Raw genomic sequence first — 19,159 nt, 5'->3', positions numbered from 1 at the left:
AACAGATACGTTACAAACGATCACCGTGACAAGTCCAGTAACCGTCTGTCACCATACAGAATTATCACAGTATTATTGACCATAAAGAATAGACTTTAAATAAAAGTCACACTGAGTCATGACATTCAGTTATATATAAATATTTTCAACTTAAATATTTCACTGTGTTTTGTTAAAATAAACTGTGATTCACAGTGAAATAAGTTAAAAAATTGATGTTCACCTTTTCTTCTGATAACTTTCTTATCCAGTCCAACTGTTTGGGGTAAAGATACTGCATTTGCGGTGAACCTTTATTTTTTACTTAATATTTACCAGTGTTCTCACAAAAAAATATATTCTAATCAGCCCCGTGTGCTGTTTTTGTTTCCTTCATAGTTATCTGACGACGGTCGCTACGTCTTGTTGTCGATAAGGGAGGGGTGTGATCCCGTAAACCGACTCTGGTATTGTGACCTCCAGCGGGAACCCAGTGGCATCACCGGTAAGCTGTCTTTCAAACACGGATGATTACTCCAGGAAGCTCCATTAAAAAGCCATTATGTTGGTCTTCTAATCGATTTCCCAAGAAACCTTCTTCCATTTAACCACGTCATCTCAGTTCGTATGATTTTTTTCTTTCGATATTATTCCTTAAAATGAAAAGAAATTGAACGAAGCTCTTCGTTGGCTTTAGCATTTTCTCTGTAGATTGAGGCTAACCATATTGTTTGCATGCTTATGAGTGTGAAAGTTTCCTGTCCACATTGCACATAAAGAGCGTTTGGGGGAAACTGACCCTTTGGTCTGTAAAGCATTATCACTGTCTAGATGTAATGGTGCAAACTGTCACAGGAAAGAGGACACCAGTGACAATTTATTGGGTTAAAAGATGATCACAGGACAACTGCTCAGTACTGAACACACGTACAATGTCAGCCTGATTTTGCTTCCTGAAACCCTATGTATCAAGATAGTAAGCATAGGACCAGCCAGTTACAAGTTCTAGACGTGGCTCATCTTAAATGTTGTTTTCTTCCAACATTTATTATCATACTAGCACCATCATCAAGCATTAAAGCTTTTCAGCTGCACTATTTACTATGCTGAAAATTCTCAGACCCCAAAACTCTCTCAGGGATACACTAACACTCAGACAAGGATACAATTACCCCATGGTCTGCTTAATGTAAAATAAATATATTTTAGAGACAGTTGAGACAAATTTTCAAAATATACAATATTGAGCACATTTCTAGTTGTTGATTAGATTACCTCATTATTAGTATCTAATGTATATTACATTATGATCAGAAAATATATACCTTTTTTTTTTTTTTTTTTTTTTGCGGTACGCGGGCCTCTCACTGTTGTGGCCTCTCCCGTTGCGGAGCACAGGCTCCGGACACGCAGGCTCAGCGGCCATGGCTCACGGGCCCAGCCACTCCGCAAGCATGTGGGATCCTCCTGGACCGGGGCACGAACCCGTGTCCCCTGCGTTGGCAGGCGGACTCTCAACCACTGTGCCACCAGGGAAGCCCTACCTTTTTTTTATTATTGATTGGACACTGGGTCATTTTTAAACTTCTCTGAGCAAGGTCTGTATCCTAACATTCTTAGCTGTTACAGAGCACCATTCACACATACAGCAGGATGAAGGCATCTCTCTTCTAATATTAAATATATATCCATTGAATAAAGCTACATTTTTTTTTTCTGTTTCGAAAAAAAAAAAGATACACCCATTTTGATCTCAAGAAAATTGGATCCACCGCATCAGTTTTCACATTCTCTGAGAGGAGCACACCACCGCCCGAGAATCGCTCACTTGAGTTGCAAGTCTAGGTCTGCATAGAGCTGAGCATGGAAGGTCAAATCTGAAAAAGCGAACAGCAGTTACTGTGCTGCTGTCCTGCCCAGTGTTCCTCTGTGGATCTGGGATGGTGGAAGGGACTTGGCCTTTCTCCAGTTACAGTGTTCTTCCTCCAGAGAGTGCCGCTTTCATTTTGTCTTTATTACTTCATTATATCTTTAAATTATTAGGTAAGCTAGTTTTTAAAAGGTGCACAAATTATCTTCTCTGCAGCTGGAGGAAATTAAACAGTTTCATCCACGTATATATACTGAACTGCTATTGCTCTGTCCACTTTAATAATAGATGGTATTACTTTGAATGAGACTTAGCAAGTGCTGGCGCCTCTGTTTTCTCCCTCACCTCTTCGTCCTTACCTTTTTTTTTTCCACTACCTCTCCCCCCCCCCCAACACTTTTTCAGCACTCGTGAGGAATTAGAGAAGAGGGTGTGATACCCAGAGATTGGGATTCCAGGAGGAAGGCAGTACAGAGGTGCACCGGTGCACTAGAGGTGCATGAGAGAAAAACAGGGAAGCATCTAAGAAGTGCTAGTGGCCGGGGAGGAGTCCAGATGGTGGGATAAGAGGACGCAGAATCCGCCGCTCCTCACAAGTACCTCAAGAAACCCACTGGCTGTGATGCATTCAGATTGGAAGGCATTATTTACCACATAAGCCAGGTCCTGGCCTCCCTTCCCGACTTGGTCTTTCCTTAGCTTATGTGACCATTGTCTTCTCTGGTTCTTAGATGGTTTTGTGTAGCTTAGCTGAAGAGCCCAGCACAGAGTAAGCACTCAGTAAACGTTAGCAGTTATTCTTGTCCAAATTGTTCTCCTTTTCTCTCTTTCTTTAAAAATTCTTACAGAGGAACTTTAAGATTATTTTGCCATGATCTGAACAAAATCCAGCCATGTTTGACTAGAGCTATGTGTAAATCTATGAATTTATTTGGGACTGTATCTCTGAGTTGCATAGGAACTACATCTTTCTTACTAAAGGTATTTCTGGGTGTTTTACGTTTGTGAAATATTGATGGTTTGTGAAAGTATCTTCAAGGTTTAACCAGAGAAGCAGAACCTGTAGGATATATATATTAAGAGATTTACTGCAAGGAATTGGCTTACATGATTATGGGGCTGGCTAAGTAAGTCTGAAACCAGTAGGGCAGGCCATCAGGAAGGGCAGGCTGCCGTCCACAAGTGGAATTTCTTCTTATTCATGGAAGCCTCAGCTCTGCTGGAAGGCTCAGGCCTACCTAGATTATCTAAGTAATCTCCTTTAGTTAAAGTCAACTGATTATGGTCTTTAATCATATCCATAAAATACCTTCACGGTAACACCTAGATTAAAGTTTGATCGATTAACTCAGGACATCAGCCTAGATAAGTTGAAGTAACAAAAAGACCATCCCAGTGAGCTCGTGGAAAACCACATGGAAGACAATAGAGCAAATAAGTCTTATGATACTAACCTGATGTCATTTTATAAGAAGGTTACTAAACTGACCAGTATGTGAAGTTCATTGTGTCATTCAGAAAAATACATAATATACTGTTGACAAGAAAGCAGAATTTAAGTGAGTAAGGTAGGTGAATTTAAGCTGTTGAGTTGCACACAAATGGGTTAGGATCAGTTTGGAGAGTGTTCGCATTGATAGCTGCTAAATTCTGGGTGTAATGCTGGGCCTGTAATCTTTTTTAAATTATTGCTTTATTAGTATTAAACTCGTGGGTAACATAAACCTCAGAGGAGCTCTTCTTTTGAATGGTGGTCGTGGGATTCTGAAAGCTCTCAACAGTTGCAATGACTGACCAGTACTAGAAAGATGAACTGGAAATCAGTTTCCATCCATGGGTTCAAAAGTCAATTGTGTAGGGCAAGATTAGAGAGATCTTGGGTCTTTTTGTTTTTTTAATTGATTGCTGCTTCATTATGAGTTAATAATATGATTATAACCGATTAAAAAAACAAGTACTGTGTGTGAGTTTAACTGTTGAAGACACTAAGTATATTTGGTTTATAACGGGAGAAATAGCAGATGGATATCGTAATCATTAAAATTTTTTAAATAGCTCTTACTAATTACAGTTGAGTACCTTGAGACAGTAACCTTAAGGCTTTCAAATCAGATGTGAATTTTAATCTCAGCTCTACCTCTAAATAATTGGTGACCTTGGGAAAGTTATCCTTTTCTCTTAATATTTCCACAACTACAAATGAGGCAGTGATACCTACTTCATGAGGAATTGTGAGGAATAATGAAAATGCATAGAAAAGGGCCTAGCAGGGTTCCTGGCATACGGTGGGCTCTCAAGCATGCCTTCTTTATCCTTTTGTTTTTTGACTGAAAGGGGAATATTTGGAATCACTACACAATGGTTTTAGGTGTGGATTAAAATAGATTGAAGATGCCCTAAAAATAATTTATCTTCAGTATCGAAGCGGCTCCAAACACAGATCTTGATTTTGATTTGTTTTCTGTAAAACCGGATTCATAGTCAGAAAAGAGGCCTTACATCAAAGAACACAGGAAGAGGTGTGCCTCTCGTGGGAGATGTGTTTAATTTTGCAGGTTGATAACTGAGAATTCCAGGGAGCATATGCCCAGTTGGTGACTGTGACTGCCACCTAGGATCTTTTTCTTGCTGTTTCCTTACTGCTCCCCCATTTTTGTTTCCCTGTTTAAACTAAGGAGAAGAATAATTAACATTTAAGTTGAATGCTAAATACGCTAGTTAACTGAAATGGTAGGTGAGTTAAACCTGAATAGCTGGTGACTGAAAACTAAATCCAGTGTTACAAAATCGTTAATGTTATATTGCTGAAATTGATATCCCTTTTGATAACCTCAGGTCTTTCTGTTATAATTTTAATCATTTTTGCCTTAAAGTCAGGGAGATTTATCAGTATTTTACTGTACATTAATTTTTTATTTATTAGGGGACCACTAAATTGCCTGTCTGGAGAACTAAATAATTTCACTTAAGCTCTTTTATAACATTTCCATCATCTTTGTCTCCCAGGAAACCTTTCTGCCTGTGTGCAGTTTAAAATAAGAAGCGCAAAAAAGTGGCCAGTGGCTACTTAATATCATAGAAAAAGGTAAAAGGAAAACAAAACTACATAAATACAGAATGGAAAAAAATCTTAGAATGTTGAGAATTAAACGTGTTCTCTCTGATTATGATTTACATTCATCATGTCAATTTGATTTTCTGTTCAAGGACTGACCTTCTTACTACGTGCTGCTGTGAGCTTAATCTCTCTCCTGTTACCCTTTGCCTCTCTTCGGAGAACCTCATTTCTGCCATTTACATTTGCGGTATTTTTACTTAGTAGTAATACGAACACATTTCTTGCAAACAATGGGCCGTAGCCTTTCCACAGGAACTGCAGTTCCTGTAGCTGCTCCTGTCCTTACCTGTCTGAACAGGTAACTCCCCTGACTCACTTCACTCGCCACTGTATGGAAATGGCACTAGGCCCATGATCTGGGCATTAGAAATCTGCATAATTTTCCACGTGTTCAAAACGGCTAAGCAGGCCCCCTCCAAAGAATATCACACCCTCTTTTGCGCTGGCTGCCAGAGACGTGTTCCAAGTCACTATCGGCTTTCTCTGGGAGAAGAGGGACTTGTGCCCTAGAAGTTACCATGCTTCCTCATGCTTTTGGTTGATACTTTTCCCTCTGTAGTTGGCCCTTCTTCCCCTTTCCCCTATTCTGATTTCTTTTTCTCTCCATATAAAAACACCGTGTGAGTATTTTTGAGCTGCATGAGATCAGGGATCTTGTCTGTCTTGCTCTTCTTGGAGTCCCCAGCGCCTAGAACAGTGCCTGATGACAGCAAAGATTCTCTCCTTGACCAGACTTTAGTCAGGCTCCTCTGAGCCTCTTCTCAATTAGGTCTCAGCCTTAGTTCCTTGCCCCCCACCCTCCTTGCTTGGCCTACATAGCCCAGTTGTTGTGAGAATCCTGCTAAGTCAGTTTAAAGACAGTCCCTTACCCCTGATATCTGATCGAATTCCTCATTCCCCTGTCCATTCCCCACATGCTTGACCTGCCTTCAACAAGAATCCCCCTACCCTGGTATCTTCTCTTAGTAAATTTTGATCACCAGTCCCCTCATTCTGCACATTGGCTATAAATCTCCAGCCGTCTTTTCTGTGTTTGAGTTCAGCCTGACGTCTGTCCCTAATTGCAGTAGTCTTGACACCTATCACAATAGTCCTGAATAAAGTCTTCTTTACCTTTTTACAGGTGTCAGAGTAACTTTTCTTTAACACAGACTCATAGTAAGTGGGCACCAGCTTGTCTCCAGCAACTTCCCTCACCCCTTGAGGATCCCGTGCTCAGGTGGCCCTGCTTGAGAAGCCGTCCTCCATCTGTAACTGTTAATTTACTTGTATTTTGAATCTTTACCCTTCTGGCCTCCACGCTGTTTTAAATTAAACTTTTGTCCTTTATTTAACCCTGAGAACAATCAAAAAGTACAGACCACGTTTCTCCAGTCCTGTGTATTACATGAGCAGAAGATTTCTGCTTCTCTTATTTAAAATTGAAAGTAAAAAGGTATCAAGGTATCACTTAGGACACCGGGGAGGCATGACATTTTATGAGTTCTGCAATGGAAAAGACAGCTGTGTCTTGACTCCTGTGATTCTTAATGTGATTCATGCATGCAGAGTAGTTGAAATTAATCATCCTGAACCTTGCAAGAAAATGATTTTGTCTGGATTTTCTTAGTTATATTTTCTGTACCTTTCTAAATCAAGACTATTTCTTTTGAGAGATATATATATACACACACACACACACACACACACACACACACACACACATACATACACACTTTGTTTCCTAAATTTCTTATAAATATTTTGAATACATAGAGTTGCTTCACGTAGACTAAATTTAGAAGAAATTTTCACGTATTTTTTACGATACAGTTAAATATCAGGCCTCAGAGTTGTCTGTTTTCACTCCAATATGTGGGCTTCTAAAATTTTTAATGAAAACTTAATTTAGGGACTTCCTGGTGGTCCAGTGGTTAACACTCCATACTTCTAATGCAGGGGGCGTGGGTCAAGGAACTGAGATCCCACATGCTACACAGCGCAGCCCAAAAATATATATATATTAAATAAATAAATAAATAAATACTTTGAGGAAGAGCTACAATTTAAAAGTTTCTGAATTCCAAATCAATGCACCTAATAAAGTTTCATTTTAAAAAAATGAAAAGAAAGAAAAGTTAATTTTATACCCTAAAAATATAAAAGATGGTTTTCAACACTTACACATATTTAATTTAGTGTATTAATTTCTAACTATTCTTATTGGAAAAGTGGAAGACACTACTAACTTCTTTTAAATTTGGTTACTTCTGTTGTCTTTACATTATCAAGAAGTGTATGTAAGGTTCAGTCTGAAATGTAGGATTGTGTGAATGTTATATTTAGTCATGAAGCAGACATTAATTGGTGCCCACTTTGTGCCAGGCGCTGTGTTGGGTGATGGCAGTGATGACAGCCCATCCCCCCCCCCCCGCCGGGTGTGTGCTCCCCGTCGGCTGGACAGAGGCCATGAGACGGCCAGTGCACAGCATCAGGTCTTATCAGTTGTGCTGTCGTCAAGCATACATGCCCAGGCTCAGAGTTAGGACCTCTCTGGAGTTTGGAAACTCTAGACTCACTTCTCTCTGTTGTCTGTCTTTTTAAAAATTATTTATTTATTTATTTATTTGGCTGCATCAGGTCTTAGTTGAGGCACATGGGATTTTCATTGCGGCATGCGGGATCTTTTGTTTCAGCACACGGGCTTCTCTCTAGTTGTGGCACACAGGCTCAGTAGTTGCGGCACGCAGGTTCAGTTGCCCCGCAGCATGTGGGATCTTAGTTCCCTGACCAGGGATTGAACCTGCCTCCCCTGCACTGGTAGGCGGATTCTTAACCACTGGACCACCGTGAAAGTCCCTCTGTTGTCTCTTTTGTTCGTTCTCTTTTCTTTTGGGTTCTTTCATTTTTCTGTAGAAGGTCAGATACTTTATTCTCTATTTTATAGGATAGTCAGCAGCAAGAGACACTGACCATGTGGCCCTATTCTGAATTAACGTACAACTATATCAGAGGTTTTTAAATAGAATCCGTAGGAAGTAACTGTTAGGTGCAAAGAACTATAAATGTCTAAAATCCTTGTTGTTGGTAATTTAACACCCTTCTTTTTCAGTGCAGCTATCCTTAAAACGGACCTGAAATGGTCTTTGCTCATGTCACAGCATTTATGAAGGGTTTAGGGGGAAAAGATGGGTGATGCTGACATACTGATTTTTGTAAGGAAATAGCAGTATATCCTATACCTCACCCAGACTTTCACTAACCTGTCTCTCAGCTTTTTCCTTTTTTGCTGAAAGTTTGATCATTTTCAGCACTCACCATGTGTTCATTTTAATGCTTTCATGTCTTTAAAGAAAACTGGCTTTCTCCTGCATGAGAAATCAATCTACCCTACATGCTAACATAGAACTACAAAAGGAAGCTCAGTGTTTATCAGACACTTAAATTGTTCACGCAGCCATCTCTGGCATTACGAGGCAGACGACCTCTTGTTTCTAGGTAGCTGGGACAATTTTGACTCCCATGTTCATGCCTGGTGGGGCTGGACATCTTTTGGAGATGGAGAGGAAAGGAGGAGATAAACATTCCAGAAGCTTGAAACAGATGAGTTGTCTAAAGTTTAGCAAAGTCATCGGGGTGTTAAAAGTCAGACCAACAGGGGAGGAGGGCTTCTGTGAAAGGCAGGGAATTATTAGAAAATAAGTCTGTGTTTCAGAGACGGAATGCCAACAACCCAAAAGAATTGGAACGTCGAGAGACAGTATAAAAATAAGCAAAACATGAATTTTGAAGTAAAATATGAAGTACTAGTGATAAAAGTAATAATTTTACTAATTTTTAAGTTAGTGATTATAAAGGCTTTTTCTAGGAAAATGGCTATGTGCCCTGAGAGATGGAAACTAGATTTGATTAGTTCGCCGTTAGCAAACAGTGCTGTTCAGAAGCCACGTGCAGCTTATTTTTGTCACTTGAAGAACGCTGGGGTTATTTGGGATGGTAGTTCGTATTGTTTATGTAGCATTTCCCGTGTGCCAGGTTCTGAGCCATGCGTGTCGATATTTCACTGTCTTCTTAACAACCTCTGAGGAGCACATGTTGTTATCCCAAGGAAGCTGAGGCTGGTGAGGCCAGTTAGCTTTCCTGATGCCATTGTAAGATTCAGACCCAGGTCAGTTGAATTCCACGCCCATGCTCTAACCGTCACCATGTGGCAGTTGTGACAGAATGGAGGCATCAGGCCGGAGAGGACAGCAGACTTCTGCTCTCCTCAGCCCTAGAGCATGAGCTGTGCATGCATCAGTTCCTGTTGTTAGAGGCCAGACCCTCTGTTTTGTCAAATGTAAGCGCGCTTTTTAGCTCCTATCACAAGAGAGCTTACAAAACGTTTTCTAGGCGATGTAGTTAATACCATTGATTTTCAAAGAAAGCAATACAAGTCACGACTTTGCTCTGTGGAAAGCTTTAGATTACTTATGTTAAGCTCACCTTCACTCAGTAAACAGATTATTCCCCCACCAAGAAGCAGGTTTATAAAAAGTAATTTTAGGGCTTCCCTGGTGGCGCAGTGGTTGAGAGTCCTGCCGATGCAGTGGACATGAGTTCGTGCCCCGGTCTGGGAAGATCCCACATGCTGCGGAGCGGCTGGGTCCGTGAGCTATGGCCACTGAGCCTCCTCAACAGGAGAGGCCACAACAGTGAGAGGCCCACGTACCGCAAAAAAAAAAAAAAAGTAATTTTAACTTGAATGTGGAGAAGTTTGGGAATCGAATTCTGTTGGCTTCAGAGGGAAGAATACCACTTCCAGACAAAAAGACCTCAGAAAAAGTGGGCAAAAAGTGAGATGGTTGGAGAGTCTAGCCACATCTCTTTTTTTGAAGTACCTTTCCTATTTCCCATTAAATCAACAGTGTTTTAACGTGTGAATAGCAAAACTGAATGAGCCCCATTGTTCAACTGGAATACCTTTTCTGTTAAATTATCTTGTGGCCAAAGCCTGAGGAGCAAAGGTTTCCAGAGAGCCAAGGGATTTCATGAGTCCTCATTTTAAATATGCTGCCCTGTGAGCCTGTACTTTGAACAGCTTTTCAGATTTTAATGGATTTGTAAAAATCCAGCCACATTCCTAAGTCTGCATGAATATATGACTTGTGTGTATTTATGACTAAAGTTAATGCTTCAGAAATTGGTGGCAGATAATGGCCACAAACTTTTTTATTGTTTTGGTGCTCTTTGGAGCTGGGTTATTTAAAACAAGTGCACCACATCTTCAGGCTCACCTGACTATACAGAGGTACTGAAGGAAATTTCTGCTGTGTTTTGCCTTTGGTGGATGTTCCCGTGACTTTTTTGCAGGCAGGGGGAGGTAGGGTCATAATAAATACCACTGCAATGGCTGAAAGACCTTTTCGGCAGAAACCGTAAGGTGGTTACTTTGAGAAATAAAGGTTTCACATCAGAAGATGTTTTATTGTCAGGGGAACACTTAAAGAATCTGACATTTCCCTGAACCAAGACTCTGTGTCTACAAATGTCACAGTCCAGAAAATTGTGTTTCATCATTCTTATTATAAACAAATGTAGCTTTCTGACTATCTGCAAATTTTGCATTACCAACTAATTTTTTAGCTTATTCTTATAAGGAATAGTCTTTGGGTTTCTTTTCCTTTTAAAGTATTGTTTTATGTAAACTAAGATGCAGTTTTCTTTGAATGGATCACCTGCTTTTGAGGTTAGCAGTTTGTCACTGGACAAGAAAATGTTTGGCTCAGATGCAGAACTTAATTGTTTATGGAAATTAATTGTAAGGATTTCTGTTTGTAGGAGTGTAGCAGATGATACACTCTGAATTATCTCCCAACTGAAGCAACTGAAATGTTGTAAAAAGTTAATAAAGCATCTTACTAAGTATATTGCTAATTGGCACAAAGGACGAGAAATCGTAAAGACCAAAGACAAAATGAAAGCCGGAGTCCTGGGATATAAGCTGGATTGTCCCAGAATGTTTCTGCTGGGCCTTGAGGCTGAGCTTCCCTTTGGTGGTGGTGTGAGGATTATTGAGAAATAAACCCGCCAGTGTTGGAGCCAGGGAGGAGGGGAGAGGCAGGGTATAGTAAGGAAACCTGCCTTGGAGGTTTGTCTCTACCTTGGAGGCAGGATGGGAATCCTCCTAAAACATGAGAAGGGCTGACCTTCACGTGGGTGCAAGTTGACTTGATTGTCTCGATGAGGTCCAAAAATCCTCATGCCAAGAATTTAAAGTGCTCCCAGGTTGGTTGCCTCCCAAGAGGGAAACAGAAGCCATATACACATCTTGTCTGAAATAGTGTCCCTTCAACCCAGGCCTTCAAGAATTCTCACAGATAGTGTTCCGAGGGAAGTCAGTTCACAATCAGAAATCACAGAGCAGATGAAGAAATTCACCAGCACGAGAAGTAGAGCCAGCAGAGTCACACCAGAGTGGAATTACCAGATTTCTACTGTAAAATAAGTGTGTAAATACACTTTTTAAAATAGTGATGCTGCTTTTTAAAAAAAATAAATGAGAAGCTTGGAAACATAAGCAAGAAACAAGATATTGTCGGTAATGACCAAACCTATTTGGAAGAGGATGAAGTAGAACTTCTAAAAATAGAAAAATGATTAACATTAAAAATTAAGTGATTAGATTAAAGAAGAGATTAGACATAGCTGAAGAGAGAATTAGTGAAATGAATATTAAAATAAATTACATAGAATGCAGCCCACCAAGAGGTGGAAAGCATATGAGTGGTTAAGAGACACAGAGAAGAGCAAATTGGGGCCCTCCAGTCTGCAGAAGACAACTGGCCAAAGATGTCAAAACGAAAATGATGTAGCTCTCTTAATATCCAAGTAGACTTCAAAGCAAAATGCATTACTAGAGATAAAACTCTATAATCATAAAAGGTTCAATTCAGTTTTATTTAGATATAATAATTCTAACTGTATATATCTAAGAGCATGATTTCAAAATACAGAGAGTAAAAGTTAACAGAAATACAAATAATAATGGACAAATCTACAATCATAGAGAAACATTTTAACAGACCTTTTCTTTGACTGATAGAAAAAATGGCCCTCTAAATCAGTAAATATATGGATTTGAACAAAAGATTAACAAATTACTTAGTAGACATTCTTAGCATATCACAGGGAAGGTCTGCAAAATACACGTTCTTTTTGGTCACATACAGGAACACTTTAAAATCATTTAAGAAAAAAAAATTAGGCCACAAAGCTTTTCTCAACAGATTTAAAAAGATTGAAATCATACAGAGTATGTTCTTTGTATACAGTAAGATTTAACCAGAAGTCGGTAACAATAACCAGAGGATGAATAATCTCACAAACATAATGTAAGGTCAGATATCAAGAACAGAAAGAAATCAGACACAAAAGAATAATGTGGTATGGTTTCATTCTATTAGAAGTTCAAAAATGAGGCAAAATTAGACTGTAGTGTTTGTGGCTGCATGTTAAGGCAGAAAACGAACAAAGAAAAATAAGAAAATGATTATCATAAAAGGGTGATAATTTCCTTCAGGAGGGAGGGGGCTTGTTCAGAGCATCACAGCACAAGAAGTTCCTTCTTGTTCTGTCATCAAAAATATATCAACTGTCCTTAAGTGCTTATTCTTCCAGATGAACTTCAGAATGATGTTGTCAGATTCCCTAAAAAGCTCATTTGGATTTTGGAATTGAAATTGTGTTAAATTTGTAGATTTCTTCTGGAATTATTTGCACCTTTGAAATACTGAGTCTTCCTATCTAGGGATATGGTATGTGTTTCCAGTTATCCAGGTTTTGTTTGTTGTTGTTTTTTAAGATTCCTTAGAAAAATTTTAGAGCTTTTCTCATAGAGTCCACATTTCTTGTTAAGCACATTCTTAAGTATTCATTAATTTTACTGCTAATATAAATGAGGTCCCCTGTCCCCACCATGTTTTCCAACTGGTATTGCTAACATGTGGAAAAGCAGTAGATTTTTTTTAACTGCCTATCTTATTATTAGTTTTAATTCCAGCCGTTTATTTTAAAATAATATTTGTTGAGGTTTTTGTTGTAGGGTAGGTATTAGTCACTTATAATTGTCACATTTACTTGCTGTTTCTCATCTACAGTTGAGAAAATGAGGCTCAGCAAGGTATAAAGAGATTGTTCAAGGTCACACAGCTAAATTGTCGCTGGAGCTGGGGTTTCAATTCAGTTATATCTAACTGAGAAACTCTCTGCCATGGGATTATATTTTCCCTGATTAATTTAATTCAACAACAAGTTATATAAAGATATTATGTTATAGAGATGAATGAGACAATGAACGTAAACTCGCCAGGAATATAAATGAACCATCTAAATTAATGTAGCAATTTCATTGTGAAATCGAAGGTAGGAGATTAATTGGAGAATAGCTGAGATCCGGCATTGCCTTTGAGCAGTTTAGAAGTCATAGAGCTTTTTCGTTTATAAGATTTTTGAGATGTCCTCTAAACATTTATGTCTGATACATTATGAACCAGATGTCTTCCCAGTGGATTTTTTTTTTTAATATTAACAGTGACATTTAGTGAGCCGTTTAAATGATGATGATGGGGGACACATTTAAGATCTCTTTGTAGCGTTGACCTTCTCCAGACTAGTTCTTAGAACAGAAGGACTGGAAAGTGTTCGTCCTTGCATTCAACACCAATTTTATTTTGCACCTTTGAAGGTGCCACTCTGTCTGGGTGCTGAGTATTAAATAGTGAATAAAAAAGACAAATTATAAACAAGCAAATTAGGTACAGTTGACCCTTGAACCACTTGGAGGTTACAGTTGGCCCCCTGGATACATGGTCCCTCTGCATCCGTGGATTCAACCAACTGCAGATCAGGTAGTACTGCGGTATTTACTATTGAAAATAACCCCCTATAAGGGAACCCACGCAATTCAAACCCATGTTGTTCAAGGCTCAGGTGTATGTATCTTGAGAGAAGTGCTGTGAAGAAATGATCTGGGTGCAGGTGAGAGGGACCTAGCCATTTGAGAGTGGGGTAGGCAAGGGAAACAGCTTGTGACAAGGCCCTGAAGTGAAGCATGTCTTAAGGAACCTAACAGAGGCCACTGTTGCCAGAGGACAGGGAGCGAGGCAAAAGTTGGAACATCTGAGGTTAGCTAAGTGGGCAAGGACTGTAACATGCAGGACCATGGAGACCGAAAGAAGGAATTTGGATTTGATTCAAAGAGCAGTGGGGAAATTTCTCGGAAGGGTACCAACAGGGACCAGCTTAGGATAGTAAGACATGGTGGTGGCTGCTACCGAGAAGAACAAGAGGGGCAGTGGGCAGAGCAGGTGGGAAGCTGATGCCGCACACCAGGGTTCCCCAGCCACGTACTGACATCTGGGGCTAGCTGGCTCTTTGTCAAAAGGGTATCTTGTGCCTTGAAGCAGCATCTCCGGCCTCTTCCCACTAGATGCTCGTAGTAGCCCTCCTCTCACTTGCCAAGTTGTAACAACCAAAAGGTCTGCAGACATTTCCAGAAGTCTGCTGGTGGGGGTGAGATCATCCCCAATTGTGAGCCACTGCTCATAACCAGAGGGAAATAAAGACTTGGGGTGGAGTGATGGCAGTAGAGGTAGAAAGACGTGCTCGGATTTGAGACCCTCTCAGGTAGAAGGGGATGTGCCGGATTATGTGGGGTAATGGGCTGAGAGAATTCTCCACTCTCCTTCATTGCCAGGTTTGCGTTATTTGGAAACCTTAAAATTTACCCACATTCGCCCTTGCTCTTTCTCATGCCTTAGGTCTTCCAAATATTGTGTCTGCTTTGTGTTCTATAGACAGAAAAGATCCATCCCCCGCCCCCCACATACAAACCACACCATTTCAAACCCTGGAGAGGTGACAGAGGTGCTTGGTCTCTCACCAGGAATCCTGAAGTGGGTGAAGCTGATCGACAACTTCGAAGGGGAATATGACTATGTAACCAACGAGGGCACGGTGTTCACGTTCAAGACAAATCGTCATTCTCCCAACTACCGCCTGATCAACATTGACTTCACAGATCCCGAGGAGTCCAGGTGGAAGGTGCTTGTTCCTGAGCACGAGAAAGACGTCTTGGGTAAGAGTACGTGCCGCTTGGAAGTTGTGCTTTTGTTTCTGGTAAGAACGTCAGGAAGTTGGTGCATCTCTCATTCTCCGGTGACCGGTTACAAGGTGAAGCACCTTCAACCTCTAATTGTGAAATGTCTCAGTAGCGCAACTAGGTGTTTACCGTGTGACGTCTTTGTAGTTAGTACAATACTGTGTGGGGTCTTCAAAAAATTGTGAAGGTGTGAATCCAGACCTTCAAAGGTAGTGCTTTTCTTTTATTAGAAAAAAAAATGTCGGCCGTCTTTGTGTAGTTATTGTCTGATAATCACTAATGTTTAGTTTTTTTTAAATCAGTTGGATTCAGAATCCTTAGCTTTTAGCTTCTGAATAAGCTTTGGCTGTTCATAGTACACCTATTGTAGATCTTAGGGTGGGTTTACAGTCCTCTTACCGGAAAAGGGAAGAGACTCTTGTCAGAGTTAATTGAAATACATTGCACTTGATGCTGTGTGCACTGCGCTACGGTAACCTCTTGAGAGCCTCAGTTCTTTATCTGTCATGTTTCAGAGTTCCTTTAAGTTCCCATTACTGATTTTCTCAGTGATTTTCCAAAAATAATATACTGCTTTATAAGTTACTTCTTGCCTGAAAGCTGGATTTAAAATGAGACTCTCTAATTTTGTTACACTTTTTGACACAAAAGGAGAGTCGAGTACGTTCAAGCCAGTGAAGAGTTTGCTTGTGGAGGTGAACTTCTGCTGATGGGTTGAATGGGGATAAAATCTAGGGCCATCCCCCAATGGGAAGGTATAAGGTGTATATAATCAGGAAAATAATTCCTTTTGAGAGCTGCAGAGTGCCCCGTTGTCACATAAAGCAGTCCTGGCATGGGTTTTTCAGTGAATTAAGGCACAAGTATTGGAGTCAGATCCAGGTGCACATCCTGGAAAAGTAAGGACGTCTTCCGCACTGGCTCAAGGCAGTGTGCTCTGTGCCTGCAGATATTTCAGCCTGGCCTTGCTTAGCGGGTAGAGCGGAAGGTGGTCAGCTGATTACAGCTGAGTCTCTGAGCGCTTCCCAAGGGCGCTCCCGCCGGGCCCTTGCTTGGGCAGTTCCCTTGGCCCAGGAGGAAGCGCTGCTCTGGGTGTTTGCCTGGGATCCCCTTCACCCCTGGGCTTCTGGCTCATCCCTCCGCCTGCTTCTGTAAAGAGGTCTGCAACACCTCAGGCAGTTCTGTCAGACAGGACCCAAGGCAGCCCCACCCATGCTCTTTCCTACACAACCCCCATTTGCAGCCCCAGGGCAGCAGCCCATCCGGGGCTCCACAGTCCACAGTCCATACGTGCTTCTCAGCTTCGGATTAGGCACCGGTGCTCTGTCTCTCTCAGGCTGGGGTTTTCCCCAGCGGGGAGGGGGACTTACAGCATGACAGGGGCTCTTTCCAAGGAAATCGCTTCACCCTGTGTCCTCAAAACCTTCCATTCCGTCTCTGACCCTCGTATATTTGGTTGAGGGACCCACGAATCCTAGAACAGGTTTTCTGCCTTTTCCATGAACACCTTCATGCGACTTTGGTAACCTGATGACTTCTGTCCAAACTGAGACAGAATGTCCCCCCTAAGGGTGGTAAGAGCCAGCATTTAGTGAGTGCTTCCTAAGTGCCGCAGGAGGGGCCCTCAGGCCTTGGTGGGTCCAGGGGAGACTTGGTGGGCATGTCTTCCTGAACAGCGAGTGCCCTGGGTGTTTTTCAGGTTCGAGTTCAGGTTGGAACAGCGATTCTCACATAGGGAAGCATCAGAGGTACAAATATTTCCCAAGGCGTGTGAATTTTCTGCCTTTTAAAGCCCCCCTAAGGCAGTTTTAACTGTACCTTAAGGTGACATCCTATCTCACTTGCAGATCTAATGAAATGCAAATCAAGATTATATTTTTATAACCTTTCCTCTAAAAGGTTATAAGTTCTTTAGACTGGAAAGGGGAAACCTTCCATATTCACAGAACTCATCAATTCAAAGAGAAGCACAGTTGAATTTGCAGTGTGTCATTAGCACAGAACGCCCTATTGAGAATAAAAACTAGAGATGAGTCATAAAGTACAGCTGTAAAGTCAGAGCTTTTATTAACGACAGTCTACAAATCACCTTGTCCTTTTCTTATTCACTTCGTCTGTTTTAGAATTCTGATGTACTCGTAGTTAACACAGATTGATTATTTTTGGACAGAAATAATTTACTTCAGTTTTTTTCCCCTTACTTTCCTTAAAACATTAAAGCCACATGACATATATTGCTTGACTGAAGCACTTAAAAAGTCGTATTGGATGAGCAAATTACTTTCAGGTGTAAGAGTTCTTCCTTCTATCCTGACTTGAGGAAAAGTTTGCGGTAGTAATCTAAACCACCCGCCGAGACTGAGGCCCCTGGGGATCCTCAGAGCTCCCTCTGGCCTGTGTCTTGTTGATCATTCATAACGTTATATGCGTGAACTACTAGTTTCTTGGGTTTAAAAATAAGCAGTGTCAAGAGCCCCTTGCCCTGCATCCCACCATGAGACCCAAGAAAGGCTTTTCTTTTCCACGCGCTAGAGCTGTTCCCTGCAGCCCTGTCCTTGCTTCCACTTACTAAAGCATCTCTCCCTCTGGATGGCCTGTCCTTAGCGCTGGCGCATCTCATCCAGAGCACGACGGACTGTGCTTGGTGCCTGCCCCCCTGCTTTCTCCTTTCCTCCTCTGCTCACTCACCTCCGCTCTCCCAGCTCCGTCTCGGACGGTACCATACTGAAGCTGCAGCCCTGGACACGGAGGGGCCTCCTGTCTCTGCCTCACTTTCCTGTCCCCACACTTGCCACGTCCTGGTGAGTCTTCCTGGGAGATGCCTTCTGTTTCTTTGCCCCCTCCTCCAGACTTTATCCCCAGCTTGATATGGTGTTCTGCCCGGCTTCTTACAGTTGTGTGTTCGGGTCTCCCCTCCACCCTCTGTGCACCTCTGTTGTTCTCTGGTCAGTCGTCGGATGCATACATCTGATGCCATCTTTATGTGTGTCACCCTTCTCTCCAACAGTAGCTCCTCAGTAACGGCTGAGTCAGAAAGGCCTAAACTCGCCCCTACCTGGCTCACCCAGTCCCCCATCAAACCACCACTACTGCCCCCGCCCACCCCCGAATGGAGCAGCAGTTTTCTTCTTCTTCTTCTTTTTTTTTTTTGCGGTGTGTGGGCCTCTCACTGCCGTGGCCTCTCCCGTTGCGGAGCACAGGCTCCGGACGCGCAGGCTCAGCGGCCATGGCTCACGTGCCCAGCCACAAAGTGGGATCTTCCCCGATCAGGGCACGAACCCATGTCCCCTGCATCAGCAGGCGGACTCCCAACCACTGCGCCACCAGGGAAGCCCGGTTTTCTTCTTCTTGAAAATGGATCTCTACCTCGTTCTTTCTCCCAGTCTCCTTCCCTCGCTCCCTTCCTTCCTGCTGTTGGTTCATTCATGTTCCTTTTCTCTCTCCTCATCCCCAGCTCTGGCCTTCATTCCTTGAGTCATGTTTTCCCACCTTCTCGTCCCCCAGAGAGCTGTCCTGGTCCCGACACCACCAGGCCCCCCGCCTTCACACCCCTGCCCTCCAGACATAATTCAGCATTTGCTCAAGGGCTCTCTCTTATTTGGGGTCCCAACCAACCACTCACTCACCCTTGTTTACAAGTTACTACGTGTATTTTTACGCGATTGTGTCTCAAGGACAGAAATGACCTCATCTTCTTGCTGGTCCGTCCAGCACCCTGTAGAGTATCTGGCACATACATTTACATTTAATACAGATTGTTGAATAAACGATCCTGACAGATGTGGATCGTGATTCGGGCTTTGTTGTTTTCCTTCTTATACCTCCTGTAGCATGATATTGGACACAGAATAGGTAAGCAGGGTTATTTGTATCACACACGTTATCTAAATCATCCAAAGCTCCTGGCCCCAGGTGGAGACTCTCTTGTTACCTCTGGAGATGACAGTGGCAGTGATTTATTAAAGGGATACGCTGAAAACATGATGCATGATTAACACCAATTATAAAATCCCTTGCAAGTCTCACTGCCGCAGAGCACAGTGTTGATTGAACTCAAGAACTATTGTTCGGT

The 19,159-nt window shown here is 41.8% G+C and overlaps 1 protein-coding gene across 2 annotated transcripts in view; it reads left to right on the top strand.

The window, feature by feature from the left end:
• The window catches only part of PREP (prolyl endopeptidase), a 171,819-nt gene that overhangs the window by 86,264 nt on the left and 66,396 nt on the right, over window positions 1–19,159 (top strand). For both annotated transcript variants that reach the window (XM_079939836.1, XM_079939837.1), the window contains 2 exons: window positions 379–484; window positions 14,872–15,063. In XM_079939836.1, the coding sequence (XP_079795962.1) occupies window positions 379–484; window positions 14,872–15,063 (298 nt within the window). The remainder of the gene's footprint in view (window positions 1–378; window positions 485–14,871; window positions 15,064–19,159) is intronic.

Source organism: Stenella coeruleoalba (genome assembly GCF_951394435.1).
Source record: "Stenella coeruleoalba genome assembly, chromosome: 12".
In the NCBI taxonomy this organism is placed as follows: Eukaryota; Metazoa; Chordata; class Mammalia; order Artiodactyla; family Delphinidae; genus Stenella; species Stenella coeruleoalba.
Note: the sequence above shows the minus strand (reverse complement) of the source record. Positions and strands in the feature narration are given on the sequence as shown.